The sequence below is a fragment of the Nipponia nippon genome, unplaced genomic scaffold, assembly GCF_047370975.1.
Source record: "Nipponia nippon isolate SJK-2023a ecotype South Korea unplaced genomic scaffold, ASM4737097v1 scaffold_11, whole genome shotgun sequence".
NCBI classification, from domain to species: domain Eukaryota; kingdom Metazoa; phylum Chordata; class Aves; order Pelecaniformes; family Threskiornithidae; genus Nipponia; species Nipponia nippon.
Window position 1 is genome coordinate 24912795 of NW_028262302.1, and position 16829 is coordinate 24929623.

Here is a 16829-nt window from a genome sequence, read left to right on the forward strand (position 1 = left end):
CAAGTATAACCAAACTGCCCCCCTGAGTACAGAGAAATGACAAAAAAAGAGCGCTGCGTATGGGAAACGGCTTCCTGAGAACAGCCTTGAGACCTGGGAGCGGAGGCTGATGCTGGGAGGCAACGATGCTCCAATCCTGTTGCAAACGCAAAGATGCCAGACATGGACAGGAAGGAAAAACTGCTGTAGGACCATGGCAAGAATGAAAAGACTTTAAGTGGCTGAGCTGAGAGGCACTGGATAGGTACGTCAAATAGATATGGTTTAAACACAGGCCCGTAGCTGACGCAGGGAAACAAAGAGGCTTGGGTGTAACCAGCACATATTAGCCTTTAAATAACAAGGCACACAGTGGCAAAAGCAACAGCTCCTTGCGTTTACCTCCCAGAAAACCTAGGAAGGTTTCACTTAATGCCTCTTCTTTTGTCATCAGTTTGACACGTGCTCTACGGTGGCAAGACAGGCCCAGAGCAGCACGGCGGAGGCTTCTGCGGGTCAGCAGCTAACGCCCAGCAGCCACGCAGGTACCCGAGCTGCAGACAAGCGGCAGTTCTGCGGCTGATATACACCAGCTACGTCTGCAGGGCAACGTGAATTGGCACCAACACAAAATCTAGCCCCTGCAGCCAGAAACTTCGCTCCTTCCTGGAAACTGGTGCACCTTGGGCAACGCGCAGGGGGAAAGCGGAGGTACTGTTATCCCAGATGACAACTTGTTCCTGGTGGGCAGCAAGTGACAGTTATTTATTCAAGGAGAAAACTCAAGCTATCGTCTCAGCCGTGGGGTTCAGACAAAGAGAATGAATGAATGCAGAGCTCACCGATAAATGATGCCTCTTTCATGGAGAAACATAAGGGCTGAAATAATTTCTGCAGCATAGAACCGGGCCCGATCTTCATCGAAGCGACGCGACTTCTGAATATGGAACATCAAGTCCCCGCCATTTACGAACTCCATCACAAAGAACAGGCGATCCTTCACACACGCAAACACAACAGATATGAACAGCATTAATCATATCCTCTGTCAGGCTTAGAAAATTCTAAGTAAAACTATTATCTCCCAAGCAAAAACAGATTAAGCACCCATGAGATGTTGAGGAAAAAAAAAAAAATCCTGATTTCTTCAGGAAAGATTAAGTCAATCCTAGGAAGATCTGTTAGTACCTCCTTGCCCTGCACTCCTCACAAAAATTTTGTCCCCAGTCATGAAATGAATTCCTGTTCACATGTGGATTAAGCTTATCAGTAGGCGTGCGCTCATCACTAACCAGCTCCCGTCAGGTCTCCCCGAACTACCCTTAGCCTCAATCAGCAGAGATGATACCCCTTCAACAGCCCTCTCTGAGCTGAGCGGGCACAAGAGAAAGCTGTAAAACGTTACTCGCTCCCTACCAAACACATCGGCTCTCTGGCGAAAGATGCTCCGTAATATAATGTGTGTAACCAGACTGCTCACAGGCTGCAGCTTCGCCACAACAGCCCAAGGGCTCGGGAACAGCAATGACGATATTGTCTCAAGGGTATCTCGACACTATTTCTGGGGAATGTGTGTTGCTTTCCAGAATGGGGTTTCCTGCCATACACTTGCCTGGCAGCTGCTTTTTGATCCCTCAGATTTCAGCTTTCCTCATAGCTCTGATTAACCTGCAGAGATCTCTGGGTGATGAAGGAATTGATAAGGATGAAGTACAAACCCAAGTTTCTGCTGGGCAGAAAAGCAAGCTGTTCAATGAAGTTCAGCTCATTAACCACAGCTGCTGGTCTCTCAGGTTTCTTTTTTGGTTTTGTTCTGGTTTTTCCAAGAGTCTACAGATAAGGAGGCACTTGCTGCATGTTCAACAGGCTGGACATGGGTTTAGGGTGTGCAAAAAGGGGATCGCTTAGTTGTGAGAGGAAGGACACACAGTGATTTGTCACAAAACTAAACCCTAGAATTGTTGCAGTCTGGTTCAAAAATTTCCCCTAGTAATTGTTTCAGGGCATTCAATATTGATTGTTTCAGTTTTACTCTGAGTATCAGGAACGAGCGGACTGGAAAAGAGAGGCATACAATTCAGTTGAGACCGGTCAGCCTGTTAATGGTACTATTTGCCCTTCTTTCCCCACAAGCCCCTTCCCAGGTCTGATGTTAATCATCTACAAGCTAGTAAGCTAGTTGTAAACCCTCTCTAAGTTTAAGAGGATAAGCATTGTTATGCTCCACTTTCTGGCAGCCAGCCAGCTTGAAATGACTACTGGTATTAACATCTTGAGATGCACACAGCAGAAGAAAAGCAACCAGGAATCCTTCCATTCCTCTCTGGACACGAGCAGGAAAGCAAACAGCTCGTGAGAGATGAGGACAGCTTGCTTCTTGTCACCATCCTGGGCTCTGCTCAACAGCTCCTTCTGGGCTCCTTCCAGAAGCTAAGATAGATGCATTCCCAACAATCTCACAATACTACTGCATGTAGCACCGAGGCTACATGTTAAGTGCTATCTCCAGTCCGTATAAACAGCAATACTTCATTTTTTCACTCTGCCTTTATTACAGAGCTGCTGAAAGACACTCAAGCTGGCTCGTCTATGGCAGCAGTCTAAGCCAGAGTAGCACAAACTGTGCAAACCTACCATCAACCTTGGCTCTTCAGCCCACATCAGATCTCTAATGCCACATCCTCGCTGCAGTTGGTTAAGCTGAGGCTGCCTATGCTGTGCCTACCTGTTCGGCAACCCTTCCTCCAGCTGCAGCACAGATATCGCCTCTGCCTTGCCAGTTGGGTCAGCTTTTACATCTCCTTGTTATTCTTTCCCTCCTCCTTCCTTGCTGATCTCTCCACATGCCGCATGCTTATCTAGCCCAGCTTGTCCAGGCATCTCTTCAAACTCGTACTTAAAAAAGAAATCCCTCTTGCCAGATCTCCAAAGGGAAGTAATTTAATTTACCAGCAACCTGATGAGGGATGTGTGTGTGCATATTTATGTAAGTGATATATATGCTTGTATAAACATGCATATATAGGTGAACAAGCATGGGTTTTGTACTCTTTCCTTAAAGGTGAGCTTCAGGGAAACAAAGTTAACTCTTCCTATCTTAAAATATACACATCCTGCTTCTCCAATGCTGGCAAAACTCCACGGCCCATCTGGATGTCCTCATCTGTACTATGACGTTTAAAGGAAGATACTACTTCTTCTTTCTCAAATGTTCAGGTGAGCACAGAAACAGCCGGCTTTAAAATTCACACCACTGCTGACATGGAATTAGCATCTTTTGGTTACAAAGCTCTTGCTTCAGACTAACTGCAAACCTGAGCAAGTATCATTGCATGTGTTACATGGTGCTCACAAGTGTCAATGGTTAACACCTCACCTCCACCCATGGTCTCATTTCACAGGTCAAGCATAAATATGGATTATTTAATTACTGAAGCTTACAGTACATTTAGGCCTAACAAAACTTTGGACTACCCAATTTTTTTTTTTTTTTAAAAGAGGTCCAGCTAATTGTCTGTCCAGTTTTCTAACACTCAGAAATCCCATGAGGTTGCTGAAGAACGGAGCAGGATGGGTATTACAACCTGTTTATAATACAGCATTTGTGCATTGGCCCGCTACATACCTGGCAACAATATTAGAAAAATCAGCACTAATGACCACCCTTTGGGGACCAGGATCTAAGAGCTGAGCAAGGTCTTCCATTTCTACTTTTAAGCAAGGCCACCAGTTTGCCAAACTGCAAAGACCAACCACTCTCCCAGGAATCATTGAAAAATAAAATAAACAGTGGTATTTTATGCGGAGAAAAAAAAAAAAAAAAAGAGGCAATTGGCAGCAGGTAGAGTAAGAGTGAATAAATAGCTTAAATAGGGGCCAGGAAAAGGAAATCTTAAAAGAGCAGATAGTTCAGATAGTTGCAAATTTGACCTGACTTAGAGTTACGTGCCTCCTTTTCTTGGGGTCTACCAGCGGGAATTAGGAGGAGTTGAAAGCTGAAGTGTTTTTTGACAGGACTTAATGCTGAAATCCTCACATTTCTGTTCTTCTATTTTGCATTGCTCAGAAGTCTTCCCTGATCCGCTATCTCTGTTTGACATCGGCAAAAGTAAGAAAAGAGCATTTGAGTCAACAGGAAGGGGTGACGCGAAAGCCTGCGCAGCAGTGGCAGCCACATGAGGAAATCATGTTGCACCATTTCTGGACTGGGATCGAGATCAATGAAGCCACAGAGAGATTGTTACTGTAAATTAAAGAAACACTTGGAGGAAACTCATCTTGAGTGCCATAACACGGCACATGTGGGACAACCAGGGGATCAGGCTCAGCCAGCATGAGTTTATGAAAGGCAGGTCCTGCTTCACTAACCTGGTCTCCTTCTATGACAAGGTGACTCGCTTAGTGGATGAGGGGAAGGCTGTGGATGTTGTCTACTTGGACTTTAGTAAGGCCTTTGACACTGTCTCCCCACAGCATTCTCCTGGAGAAGCTGGCTGCTAACGGCTTGGATAAGTGCACCCTGTGCTGGGTTAAAAACTGGCTGGATGGCCGAACCCAGAGAGTGGTGGTGAATGGAGTCAAATCCAGTTGGCGGCTGGTCACGAGTGGTGTTCCCCAGGGCTCAGTGTTGGGGCCGGTCCTGTTCAATATCTTCATTGATGATCTGGATGAGGGGATGGCCCTACAGAGGGACCTGGCCAGGCTGGATCGTTGGGCCGGGGCCAACTGTATGAGGTTCAACAAGGCTCAGTGCCGGGTCCTGCACTTGGGTCACAACAACCCCATGCAATGCTACAGGCTGGGGGAGGAGTGGCTGGAGAGCTGCCTGGCAGAAAAGGACCTGGGGGTGGTGGTTGACAGCTGGCTGAATATGAGCCAGCAGTGTGCCCAGGTGGCCAAGAAGGCCAATGGCATCCTGGCTTGTATCAGGAATAGTGTGGCCAGCAGGACCAGCGAGGTGATAGTGCCCCTGTACTTGGCATTGGTGAGGCCGCAACTCGAGTACTGTGCTCAGCTTTGGGCCCCTCACTACAAGAAGGACATGGAGGTGCTGGAGCGTGTCCAGAGGAGGGCAACGAAGTTGATGAAGGGTGTACAGGTGTTATGAGGAGCGGCTGAGGAAGCTGGGGTTGTTTAGTCTGGAGAAGAGGAGGCTGAGGGGAGACCTTATTGCTCTCTACAACTACCTGAAAGGAGGTTGTAGCGAGGTGGGGGTCGGTTTCTTCTCCCCAGTAACAAGCGATAGGAGGAGAGGAAACGGCCTCAAGCTGCACCAGGGCAGGTTTAGGTTGGATATCAGGAAAAACAACTTTACCGAAAGGGCAGTCAGGCCCTGGCACAGGCTGCCCAGGGAAGTGATTGAGTCTCCATCCCTGGAGGTATTTAAAAGCCGGGTAGACGTGGTGCTTAGGGCCATGGTTTAGTGGTGGACTTGGCAGTGATAGGTTAACGGTTGGACTCGATCTTAAGGGTCTTTTCCAACCTTAACAATTCTATGATTCTATGAAACAAATAATGTCCGTGGGATCAGGTGGGCTCATTTCCAGGCTGGCCTACATGTAGAGATAGCCCTGCCAATTTCAGTGCAAGAGAGCTGTTCGGAGGTTTTCTATTTGTTTAAATTTCAGTTTGCCATTTGTATTTGTTTGCCTGTTAGCAGGGCAAGGGCTGCTGGAAGCACATACTATGTCCTAAGGACAGTGTGACAGCAATTACAAATAACGGGCTTGCTTTGTTTGTTGTCTTAGCGGGGTGTTGGTGGGGCTTGAAGAGAGTCCCTGATTGCAAAAGCCACTGGGTGGGACAAACCACATACTGGTTACTGCCCCTTGCAAACACAAGCACCCACCAAAATCCAACTCAAACATCACTTTAGCCCTTTGTCCTCACCAGCTCTACTAGAAAGCTGTTTTGAACCCTCATACCTTTCCTCTTCATCATCACAGGCCGGAGGGGGGGAAATCCAGATTTTATTAAAAGAGCATCCTTTCCCTCCCCATGCCCAAAAAAGGCTAGTGTGATGGCTAACATCCACCACCTTCCAGTTAAGAGTCACAGCTGACATCCGTGTACAACCCACGCAAGACCAAAGACCTCTGAAGAAAGCTAGGGTGAGAGGCTTATCCCCGATCACAGGCTTTCAGGCTAAGTAAATCAGACAGGGCAGCACCGCTGCCCCAGTTCAGGCAGCATGGAGGGAGGAGATGGGCAAAGACAAGCATTTCCTACTGCAGGCGCGGAAGAAGATAATAACAAAGCTGCCTCCTCTACCTGCCACCCTACAAGAGCTGCTGTGCCAAGGGCAGTGTGGAGGCCAGAGGGGACTTCCCTTTAGAGTCACCCATGGAGGTTCAGGAGACCCACTGGAAAACACCAACGGGGCCCCTCCAGCCTCCAGAGCCACCAGGAATAGGCTTGGACAAGCTCTGCACATCCCCGCTGCAGCAGAGCTCTCCCAACCGCTGCTTCTGCCCGCACTGGCTCCTCTGCAGGACAAGGGGCTGAGCTGCCCCACCAAGGACACGTCCCGGCAGTAATTTCACCCAAGCCTCCCCTTTAGCTGACAGCTGCCATATAAGGCAGCATCTGGAGGATATGGAGCCCTGGTTAAATGCCATTTACAGCAATGGTCCAGTTCCTCCCCCCCTCCAAAAAAACGTGGCCTGGCTCAGGAATTTTGCTAAGTTTGCATTTCATCTTTTTGGAAATAATTCACGCACACAACTCCTTAGAAAACCAGCTTTGGGCTCAATCTGAGTTCACTGAAGCCAAAGGGTTTCCCCAAGAAAACAGTCATTTTTCACTGTTTTGGCAGTTTATGCTTTGCAGAGCAGGAAGCAGGCTTTTAAAATTATCTCCATACAGAGACAGCTATGTCACTGCTTCCCAGCAGAAGTTTATTGTTTCCAAAAAGAGTAGCAGGGCTTAGGGAGCTTGCAAGCAAATTATTACAAGATAATTACAAGAGCTGGCAGGCTCCCTCAGCACTCCCAATGTTCCCGTTCTCCCTTCGTGGTCCACAACCCCCACACAAAGCAATCTGCCTCAGGTCTTGCTGGGAGCGCGCAAATAAAGCGTGCTGTCTCAGTACCAGGCTTCAGAAAGCCACATGTCCAGCTCCCCCAGCAGTGCGAGTGGCCATCCGTATCTGGGTCAAGTCACGCCAAAGCACAGGACCCGGAGAAGGAATAATAAACAGGTTTCTCAATATTTATCTTCATAGGAGTAGCACAACCACAAACCACGCTCAGACGCTGCTCTGTGCCGAAATGCCTCCCCTCCGTCCCCGGCCTTTTGACAAGGCAGCACCGCATCCTCGCGAGCTGCCTGCTGCTCCCAGCTAAGAGGTGTAGAGGAGAGCAGGCTGTTCAGGGGGGTTATACGTGGCAGGGTTTCAAAACCAGAGAGGATCGGAGACGTCATCAGAATGGGCTCACCAAGAAGGACCTGCCAAAACCACCTTTGCACACACACACGTGTGCACAAGAGCTGAAGCAGATGTAATGAGCTCTGCCCCAAATTTCTGGACAGCATCAAAGCTGCACTCACCTGACTGCGATGGAGCAAGGTAATGACTTATGCTAGGCGAAGATTTGGCCCTTTGATTTCAAATCAGAATGACTACATTAAGCAGAGGAGAAGAAATACTCTGCACTATGCTTGCTCAGAGTTATTTGCACACATTAGTGATGCTTCTTAAACACGGCCGCAGTGATGACTGCCACGGCACCTGCCGTCGCTCCGCTCGCCACCACGGCCCAAGACTCCCAGACGAACAAGGCGGCGGCAGAAAGGCAGCAGGTTTTACAGCCATCTGCTAGCTGACTTTTGGTGCTCTGTTAGCCGTTTTACCTCTCTGCTTCAATGACTGCAGAAGTACACGCCAGCCTCAGGAACCACTTCTGCCTAGGAGAAATCAAGCCACGGCAAGGGAGCGTGCCACAGATGGCACGTACAGCCCTGGGGCTATTGAGATGGGGAAGATGATTGTGCACCTCGCCGCATTTGAAAGGCAAGGTTTCTTTCCTCTGCTGGTTTTGGGGTGTTTTTTAGCCAGAAGGAGGTGAAGTGAAAATTCAGCAAATTCATAAAGGCGGTAAGGTGCATGCAGTGTCTCCTCCAGCCTGGGCAGCTGGTGAGCGCGCTTCTGAGAAGCACGGGTCGCTTCCCCACACCGGGCTCATTTTTAGCACCTTTAACAAAGAGCCACTGGTGCCATTGTCACAGCTGCGGGAACGGGGCAGTTACCACCTAAACCTGCGCTCTGCTATCCGACGCTGCTGATAGTAGGCACAATGCAGGCTTTCCTACGCTGTGGCAGCCAGGCACATAAACATCGCCTAGAGAATAACAAATTGGCTCTTGCCATTTGCATAAATAAACTCCGCGGGGTCCCTCGGGGTAAAGGCTGCCTCCCGCACGCATGTGTGCACAGCACAGTATTAACGCTGAGCTCATTCCAGAAGAGCTGAACAACAACAACCACAACCCAGGGCGAGCTGATGGAAGTTGTGGGTTCCCACCTGCCCCTGCCCCCCCCCCCCCCCCCCGAAAAAAATCACAAATCTACCTATACCCTCCAAATTTCTGCCCCTGTTTTCTTAACCACCTGGCTGAAATTTCAAGCTCACATGTTGGAGAGTTTTTGTAACACAGAAATTCAGACATTTCTCTGGAACAATGCATCCTTTGGGATACGCGAGTGAACCATACGCACACCCTCCCTCTTCTCAAGACTGTCTAATTCACAGCAGGATTACATGATTAGCTCATCTTTTGACTAAAAACTTTTACTCAACATACATGCAAAAGGATGATTTTTATCGCTCTTGTTCATCTGTACCTGTTCCATTAGAAACAAAACAAAACCCCAACCAGAAAAAAAAAATAATCTCAGATACTAGGTCAACCAATTAAATCACATTCAAAAAAAAAAGCCTGCATAATCCCATTTAAAAAAAAAAAAAAAGCCAGCTTGGCCACCACTGAAACAAAATATCCAAAAAATACAAAACAAATTGAAAGAAGAAATAAAATTAATCTTCCCCTCCAGACCTTTTAAAATGGCATAGAAAACTACATAAACACTCCTTCCCCCAAAAGATCAAAAAACAAAGGGCTGCTGAATTTAGAGGGGAACAAATTGAAGAATAAGAAACTAGAATGTATCCAGCTATAGACATCACCTCTTAATCAAAGATTTATAGGTCATCTGCACCCCTCAGCTGGTTGCTGGTATCATGGTGTCTCAGAAGAGAGTAGCTCTGTAAAGATGATGCTCTTTTTACAGCCCTCAATTCAGACAAAAAGCCACTGGAATTGGTGTTTCCAGTTTGGAGTGACCAACCTGAGACAGCCCTGGCCTGTTTTTAAAAATACCGAACTCTGCAATATCTGCTGGCCTCAGACTGTGCTGGGGAATGCTAGAGACCTCTACAAGCTTGCCCAAAGGTTGCCACGAAAATTAAGAGTGCCAAAACACCCAAAGGCCACTTGGAAACGGCTTGCTACGAGGGCTTTGTGGATCCATCCTCTCACCTTAAACATCACCTGGAAAGCAATACGGATAAAAAGAAACGGAAACCTGAAGCGCTGCTGAGTTGCGCCTCAGCTAGTTACCTCTTCTCTGAGCTTCAATTGCCTTTTTTTTTTTTTTTTTTTTTTTCTTTCCCTTCCTCCTCAATACTGACTGGCATCTGCTCGCTCAGGCTGCTTGCGAGCTGCTTCCATTTTGATTCCTTTTTATGCCACAACTTCCTTCATTTTAAGGCCAAAGAAAAATATTAGTTTCGCATACTGTGGCTAACCATAGGTAACAGCATCTCCTTCAGCTACCCTTGCACTAAGCTTGATAATTTCTCGAAGTTGCAATCTCTCCCATAAGCCACTTCAGATGGAGACAGGCATTTTCTCAGCTTCATAAAAATGCAAGTATCCAAAGTCCCTCAACAACCAGAGGTGGGAAAGTTACACTCAGGAGCTACAGCACGACGATGGCAGCTAACCCTTCAGTTCATGTTTTCACTTCAGCTCTATCACCTCAATGTGCAGCTGAAGTGTGGACACCCAGCAAAGTTCACAGATAAAATCAGAAATGTCAGTCTGATCTTGCTTCATCTTCTGCAAGCAAAACCGCTTTGCCTACAAAAAAAAAAAAAACCCAACCCCGTATGTTCCTGCAACAAAGAGACCACTGCAAGGTGTTACTGTGCACGTCAGAGAAAGCTGAGCCTTTCAGACCAGGCTTTGGAGGCCTCGCACATCTGGTTTACCAGCAACTTGGGTCAGCACGCCAGCAAAGACGTCACGGGTTTTTTATGGATGTTGACACTGTAAAACCACAGAAAGACAGAGTTTTGACCAGTCTGCCTTTATTCGGTGCTAGACAGGACAGGAGCCAGAGAAAGGCAGAAATCTACTGCCTCTCCTGTGGTCACAAAGCCAACGTGAGGACACCATGGCACACATACCTGCAAGAAGCCGCACCGGAGAGCAAAGATGGAGAGGAAATTCCCCTGTACCTCCCTGTCCAACAGCCCCCCAAAAACCCTAACTTGCTGCCCCAGGGAAAGCACAACTCAAGCTCCTTCAAGCCTGACTTCAGAAGGACTCTGCAGCAACCCTCCAGTGAGCTGCCTCCCTTTCTTGCCTGTGTTTATGGCCACAAGGCATGCGAAGCCGTACCAAGCCTTTTGGAAAATGCCAGGCCTATGAACAAGATGTCCCCATCACCATCTTCACTTGATTTTGACTGGCAGCAACAAAATTGAAGCATGCGCTGGTCTTCCAGCACAGTGGCTTGGGGCTAGCAACAGTCTCAGTGCTCAAGAACGGGAAAAAGTCTCAGTGCTCACAGAAAAGCATCCAATAAGTGCACTTGGCTGTCGGGTGTGTGCACATATCGAGTCGTGCCTCCCCGACCTGCCAGAGAGGGAAGGCTAGGGGTTTAGGGCCTTGGAGAAGACCAAAGCTGTCCTCTCTGCTCCCAAAGGGCTCCCTCTCGGCGCCTTTCAAAGACAACATCATTCCTTACCACCCACCAGCATGCTCCAAGGCCTGTGTCAGGACGCTTGTTCATCTAACCAGAGCCGCGGGAAGGCTGTCACTGCCTTTCCAGCCTTCCTCACCTCCACCATGCCAGGCTCTGCCCCAGGGCTGCCCTGTGCTCTACCCACTTGGTGACAGCGGAGTGGCTGGTGGGCAACCAGGCTGATGCTGGAGATCCCCTGCAGGGACCATGACCAAGGGACTCCCCTGGAGGGACGATGACTGAAGGACTCCAAGGACATACAAGGGCACCTGGACCTCTCCTGTGGCAACCCAGGACGAACGGGTGGGTGAGCAGCCAGCCAGCTGCCATCACTCAGTCCCACCGCTTTGTCTGGTGGCTGGTGGGCCCTCACTTGAAAATTACGCCCCCATCAAAGGCTCCAGGTTAGTTCTAACACTTCTAGGAGGTGAAATACAGGCTCACCTCTCTAAACACCTGGGTGATTCATGACATGATGCCCACACTGACCCTGGGAGAACTGTTTGAGCACCCTGGGAGCCAGCGGAGACGTAGAGAAACCCTCCCCTTCCATGTCGAGAGCATGACATCAGCCCACAGCTTGTAAAGGGGATGGAAAGCTGCGTGCCAGACAGCAGGCTGCTCTCGTAAAATGGGACCGGTTCAATGATTAGTTGCCCTAGAGTCCCTGGGTCAGTCCCTACCAGCTTCAATAGCACCCCTGCTAGCTATTATCTCAGAAGGACGCTCGTTATAGAAAATCACATCCCTCTGCCAAGTTCTCGTGTCTCACTATTTTTGGAATGACAGGGGCAGGCTCTGTGCCTCGGCAACTGTCAGCAGAGCCACACGGAGAGCAAATCCATATAACGATCAGGCTAGCAGGGACAGCGCTGGAAACAGCATCGCCTGAGGGACCGTCCCCTGGAAGCACCCTGCAGTCATGAGAAAAGGGATAAGGGCAATAAACATAAAACCCAGAAGCTATTTGACACTATTTGCATGGGAAGCTGATCTCCCCCAGCCCTCTTCATTCTCATGCATATGAGTGGAGACAAAAGGATTTAAAAGCAAACCACCTGTGCGGGAAGGACGGTTCCTAAACCCCAAAGAAGACAGGACCTACTTACTGCAAACTCATTTTAATTAAAACATTCCAGGATCCACATTCCCCAGGATTAAATTACTGACTTAGCTATTTATACATATAGCCTCTTTCACCCGTTCCAGGACAGTATTGTTGAGGTGTTGGATGACATCAGCGGCAGGTAAACAGAAACGAGCATTTTTTGGTGCTTGTGACCCCTAACGCAGAACCCACAATTATCTGCAGGTCAACCCCAGCACCTGTCAGCACCTCAGATTACTGCAGCGGGAGTATAATCCTCTCTGACACTAAAGGATGATTCTAAGGCCCTAGAAAAAGCAGAGGTAGATGGTTTAGGCAAGGTGGAAAGTTCCCAAGGCAAGGCTTTCAATTAAAAAAAAATAAAAAAATAAAAAAACCAGAGATGTGGTGACCAAGGAAGACCTCACATAGATGTAGCTGGAGCAGGACTTAAACTGCCACCCCCGCAGGACTCCTGCCTTGCCTTTCACAGGAAAGGAATCTGGAGGTGCAAGTCCCAAACTGCCCAGCCCAGCGCTGGGCATGCAGAGGGCCATGTCCAGCCTCTGCCAGCCTGCTGTGCAGCTAATATTTCCTCTTTAGGCTCCAAAACCCGTGACCTGTACCAGGCAGAGACAACACTTGCAGCTCCTACCACCTAGTGGCTGCAATATTTCCCTGTGACAGAGCAGAGAGGCTGTTTGGAGGTCAGGCAGCCTCAGCCCACCCTGGGCAAATAAAGCAGCCCTTGCTAGCGGGTATCGCTTATGCCGCAGCTGAGACTAAATTAGGACCACACTGAGCACAGAGGCAGCACAAGAGAGCAGAAAACCTTTCTGAAAACCATCAGCAGCTAATGTAAGCACAGAAAAACCTCAGTTAGTTCTAAAACAGGGGAGCAAAAGTAGCAGCAATATAGATGAACTCAGGCAATGCCTTGCTGTTTCTGGTACTTGTGCCAGCTGAGCTAATGCTGGATTACCAGCACTACACGGCATCGTACTGTGCAGCAGAGACATGCCCCAGGCTGTTTAAGTCAGTCCTAGGCTGCGTAAGTCAGGACAAGAGTTTGCTGGTTTGGGCGGAATACTATACAAGAGTCAGAATTCAAATGGCTCTAGATCCAGCCAAACCCTCAAACCCTTTGAGCGCTCTGTCCTCAAACTGCTGCAGCGTTTCAGGTACTACCAAGGTCCTTCCTTTCCAGTTTCTGCAATTTCCTCTTGAACTGGGAGGGGTGGCATAACTGGACTCCCCTATTCTATGTGCAGCCTCACCAGTGCCAAGCAGAGGGGATAATGACTTCCCCTGAGCCCCTGAAGCAGCCCAGTACATAATTTAACTTAAGTGCAATGAGACTGCACTGCTGGCTCATACTGAACTTGGCACCTAGTGTAAGCCCCAGCCACCTTCCAGCTGGGCTACTACCCTACCAGTTAGTCCCAGCCTGTCTTGATGCATCTTATGGGATCAGGCTCTGGCTTTGCTTTGACAAATGGTAAGAAGCCTCAAAATGGCTAGTTCTTGAAAAATTCCTAAAGGCAGGCCCAGTAGGTCATCATTTACCCAGGATCTCCACGGCAGACTGGAGTCACGCCTTGTTTTTTATAACATGAACCGTTAATACCACATTTTCAGAGTTTGGGCTGTAAGTGTGATACACGTGATGTGGTTTCCACATAATTGCAAGCGAAACTAGGTATTGTTTTGTGTAACCCTTCCCCAAATCCAAACACAAGAAAGTGCTTTGGTATTTTTGAATATGTCCGCAGGCCGGCATTTTGAATAAGTGGTTACTGTTTTATTTTAAGAGAGAGAGAGAGAGAGAGAGAGAGATTCTTTTCTGCCAGATTCATGTTAATGGAGGGGCTAACCCAATGCCATGTAAAGAACAAGCAGAAACTCCAAGTACGGTAGCAGCCCGGTTAAGCCCTCCTGGAAGGACTCTGTCCAATGAATACCCTGCTGTTGCAATCATTTCTCTATTACAGCAAAGGCATTTAATTATGCTTTTATAAGCAATTTACATCTGGTTATTCTGGATTGAGGTGGGCGTCACTGAGTGCAGAACACGGACAGAAGACGCGATGAACCACTTTAGTCTGAAATCTACGTTTTCTTTTGTAAACGCTTCCCTTTTTGGTTATTATTGGAGGGAAGTGGTTTTCTGTTACTGACAATCCAGATAATGAAGCAAAGGGGGATTCAAGTAAAAGAGGAACCTGGGAAAGACTGGCAATAGCAGGGTCCTGCCATGACAAGCACCACTCCCTTGGCACCCTTTCAGACTGACCAGCTCTGTGCTCAGGGCAGCAAGGGCTGAGGGGCTCTTCCTTCTGCTCCTCTGACGAGAAGCTGGTCCAGAAATTCCTGTTCCAGGCTGCTTTACTGTTTAGCAACCTCCTTTTCATTTCCAGTCTAACTGTATCCATGGCCAGTCTAGACTCATTTAATCTTAGCCAGCATCTTGACAGCTTTGTTTCCCTCCTCAGTGTTCGACATCTGCAGACATCAATCAGATCCTCTTTTTGCTTTCAATTTGCTATTCTAAACAGGCTGAGTTCTTCTCTTTTTTTTCCCCTTTGCAAAAGACACTGCAATTACTTCATCAGCCCAGAAGACCTTGTCTGCACCCATAGCAGATTGCATTCATTTTTCGAACATGACAGATGGTACCAGCACAGTGACCTTAAATCTTTCATAAGTTCATGGGAAATACTCTACACAGCCCAGAAGCACAGTTCCTATTTTCACATCTTCATTGCAATTCAGTAAGCAAAGCCATAGCAAAGAGCATAGCAATGAGTGGCAAAACCCACTGCTATCCCACATCTGACCTCAAACAGCACACATCAATACTGGATTTTTCTGATATTTTACATGAGAACTTCAGGAAAACCATCAAAATTTGGGCCCTGTGTCTTCATATTATGAAATAAAAGAGGAGTTTCCTCAGTTACTAGTGACAACAGTGAGCTTTAAGTTTTGATTCTGCTCTACAGCACAAAAAAAAAAACCCAAAAAACACACAACAAAAAACAAGAAACCACCTCATTTCTATTGCATGAGTCTACTCAAGGGCTCCACCTTAAATGAGCACAGCTCAAACTCCATAGCTGGCTGTTGCATCACCCCAGTGAGAAGAGAAACGGGTGGGTGGCAGGATACCTTTTTTTTTTTTTTTTTTTTTTTTTTTTTTGTATTTTGAGTTTATGTAGGAGGATTGAAGCCACAATTAAAAGGGCAAGTTTCTCCTGCCTCTTCTAAGAGGAAAACAAGCTCTATTACTATTTAGCAACGGACAAAAAGCAACTGGAAAGGAGCCCAGTCAGTTTGGAAGAGGTACACTGCAGAAAATGCTTTGGTCCTAATAAAAGCTTGGCTCAGGGACTCCCAAACTTACCTTGCTGGGACAGAGTTGTGGCCACTGCCTCCATCACAGCCACTCCTCCCTCCACCACCCACATCAGCACCAAGCTCCCACCCACCCCCCACCCCACCCCCCCCCCACCAGAGGAGGCTCTAAGCTGGCCAGGCAGCACACATGCAGTCCTCCGCTGAGGTACACATACCACAAGTGACAGCAATGCTATCATTTGTATTACCTACACGAGAAGAAATACCAACTGTAGATGGATCTGATTCAGTGTCCACCCATGTCAGTAAGATCCTTTCCAGTGACCCCAGAAGGATCTTTCATTCAGTTCTGAGCAGTATACAAAGGTTGGCAGATACAGGAGGCTACCCCTGCTTCCAAGTACAAGTCATTGAGTTTGTAGATAATTCAATGCAAACACAGTCCTGTTAAAATTCAGGTAGCAACACAGCAGAGCCTGAGATCCCACAGCAACTGGAGGACACTGCAGGTCTGTAGACATTTGCTCATATGCATTTGGAAATACTCAGTAGCACAGGGATGTTTCTCGGGAAGACAAAAAGAAAGGCTTCCCTGTTATTACCATTTTGTTAAGGAGCCTAGAACACATCAGGGTTTTGTTTGCCAAAGGCCCAGCAGATGTTAGAGGTGGAATATAGCAGAGTGCTCTGTTCACTCTTGAGCAGAGAGGTTTCTCCTGGATCTAAGGTGGACAATTATAACAGGCCAGGAACCAAACACACAGGAGAGTGCCTCTGTCCTGAACGTGCCAGCCAGTGTCAGGAGGAAGGTTGTCCACTGCCCGGGCTATACTTACAGGAGTCTGGAAGCAACAGTAGAGCTTGGTGAGGAATGGGTGGTTCCTTGCCAAGGAAAGGATGCGTTTCTCGGTCATGGTGCATTCAACATCGTCATCTTGGAGAATGACGTCCTTCTTCAACACCTTCACTGCATAGAGCTGCCCACTCTCTTTCATCTTGGCAAGCATCACCTAAACCAAAGGGGAGGGAGAATTGCAAGGGCTGAGCCCTCAGTCTCTATGAGCAACACAGAGCCTCTCGCACCTTCTTGCACTAGAAAGGTCAGTTATCTCATGACCAGGCTTGTGGATGCAAGTGAGTCAGCCTGTTAGTACGAGCATCAGTGTACGATCGATGACACATATGCTACTGCCTGCAGCAGGCTTCTCTGGAGAGAAATGCCCACACACGTTGCTCCAACGTCTGGCACGGGGCTCGCTGGTTGAAGCTCATCCACCATGCCAGGGCAAACCCCCTGAGCCGTGCCACATCCACCCCACTCCCCTCCTCAGTTATCAAATTTAAATGCACCATTTCACATTGGCTTTGTGGCAAAGC

At 48.0% G+C, this 16829-nt stretch overlaps 1 protein-coding gene across 1 annotated transcript in view; it reads right to left on the reverse strand.

Annotated features, from left to right (window-relative positions):
- Positions 1-16829, reverse strand: part of PRKCH (protein kinase C eta) — a 121298-nt gene that overhangs the window by 46480 nt on the left and 57989 nt on the right. Inside the window, exons 9-10 of the mRNA XM_009461708.2 lie at positions 16289-16462; positions 822-976 (exon numbers count right to left, since the gene is read on the reverse strand). Of these exons, the coding sequence (XP_009459983.2) occupies positions 822-976; positions 16289-16462 (329 nt within the window). The remainder of the gene's footprint in view (positions 1-821; positions 977-16288; positions 16463-16829) is intronic.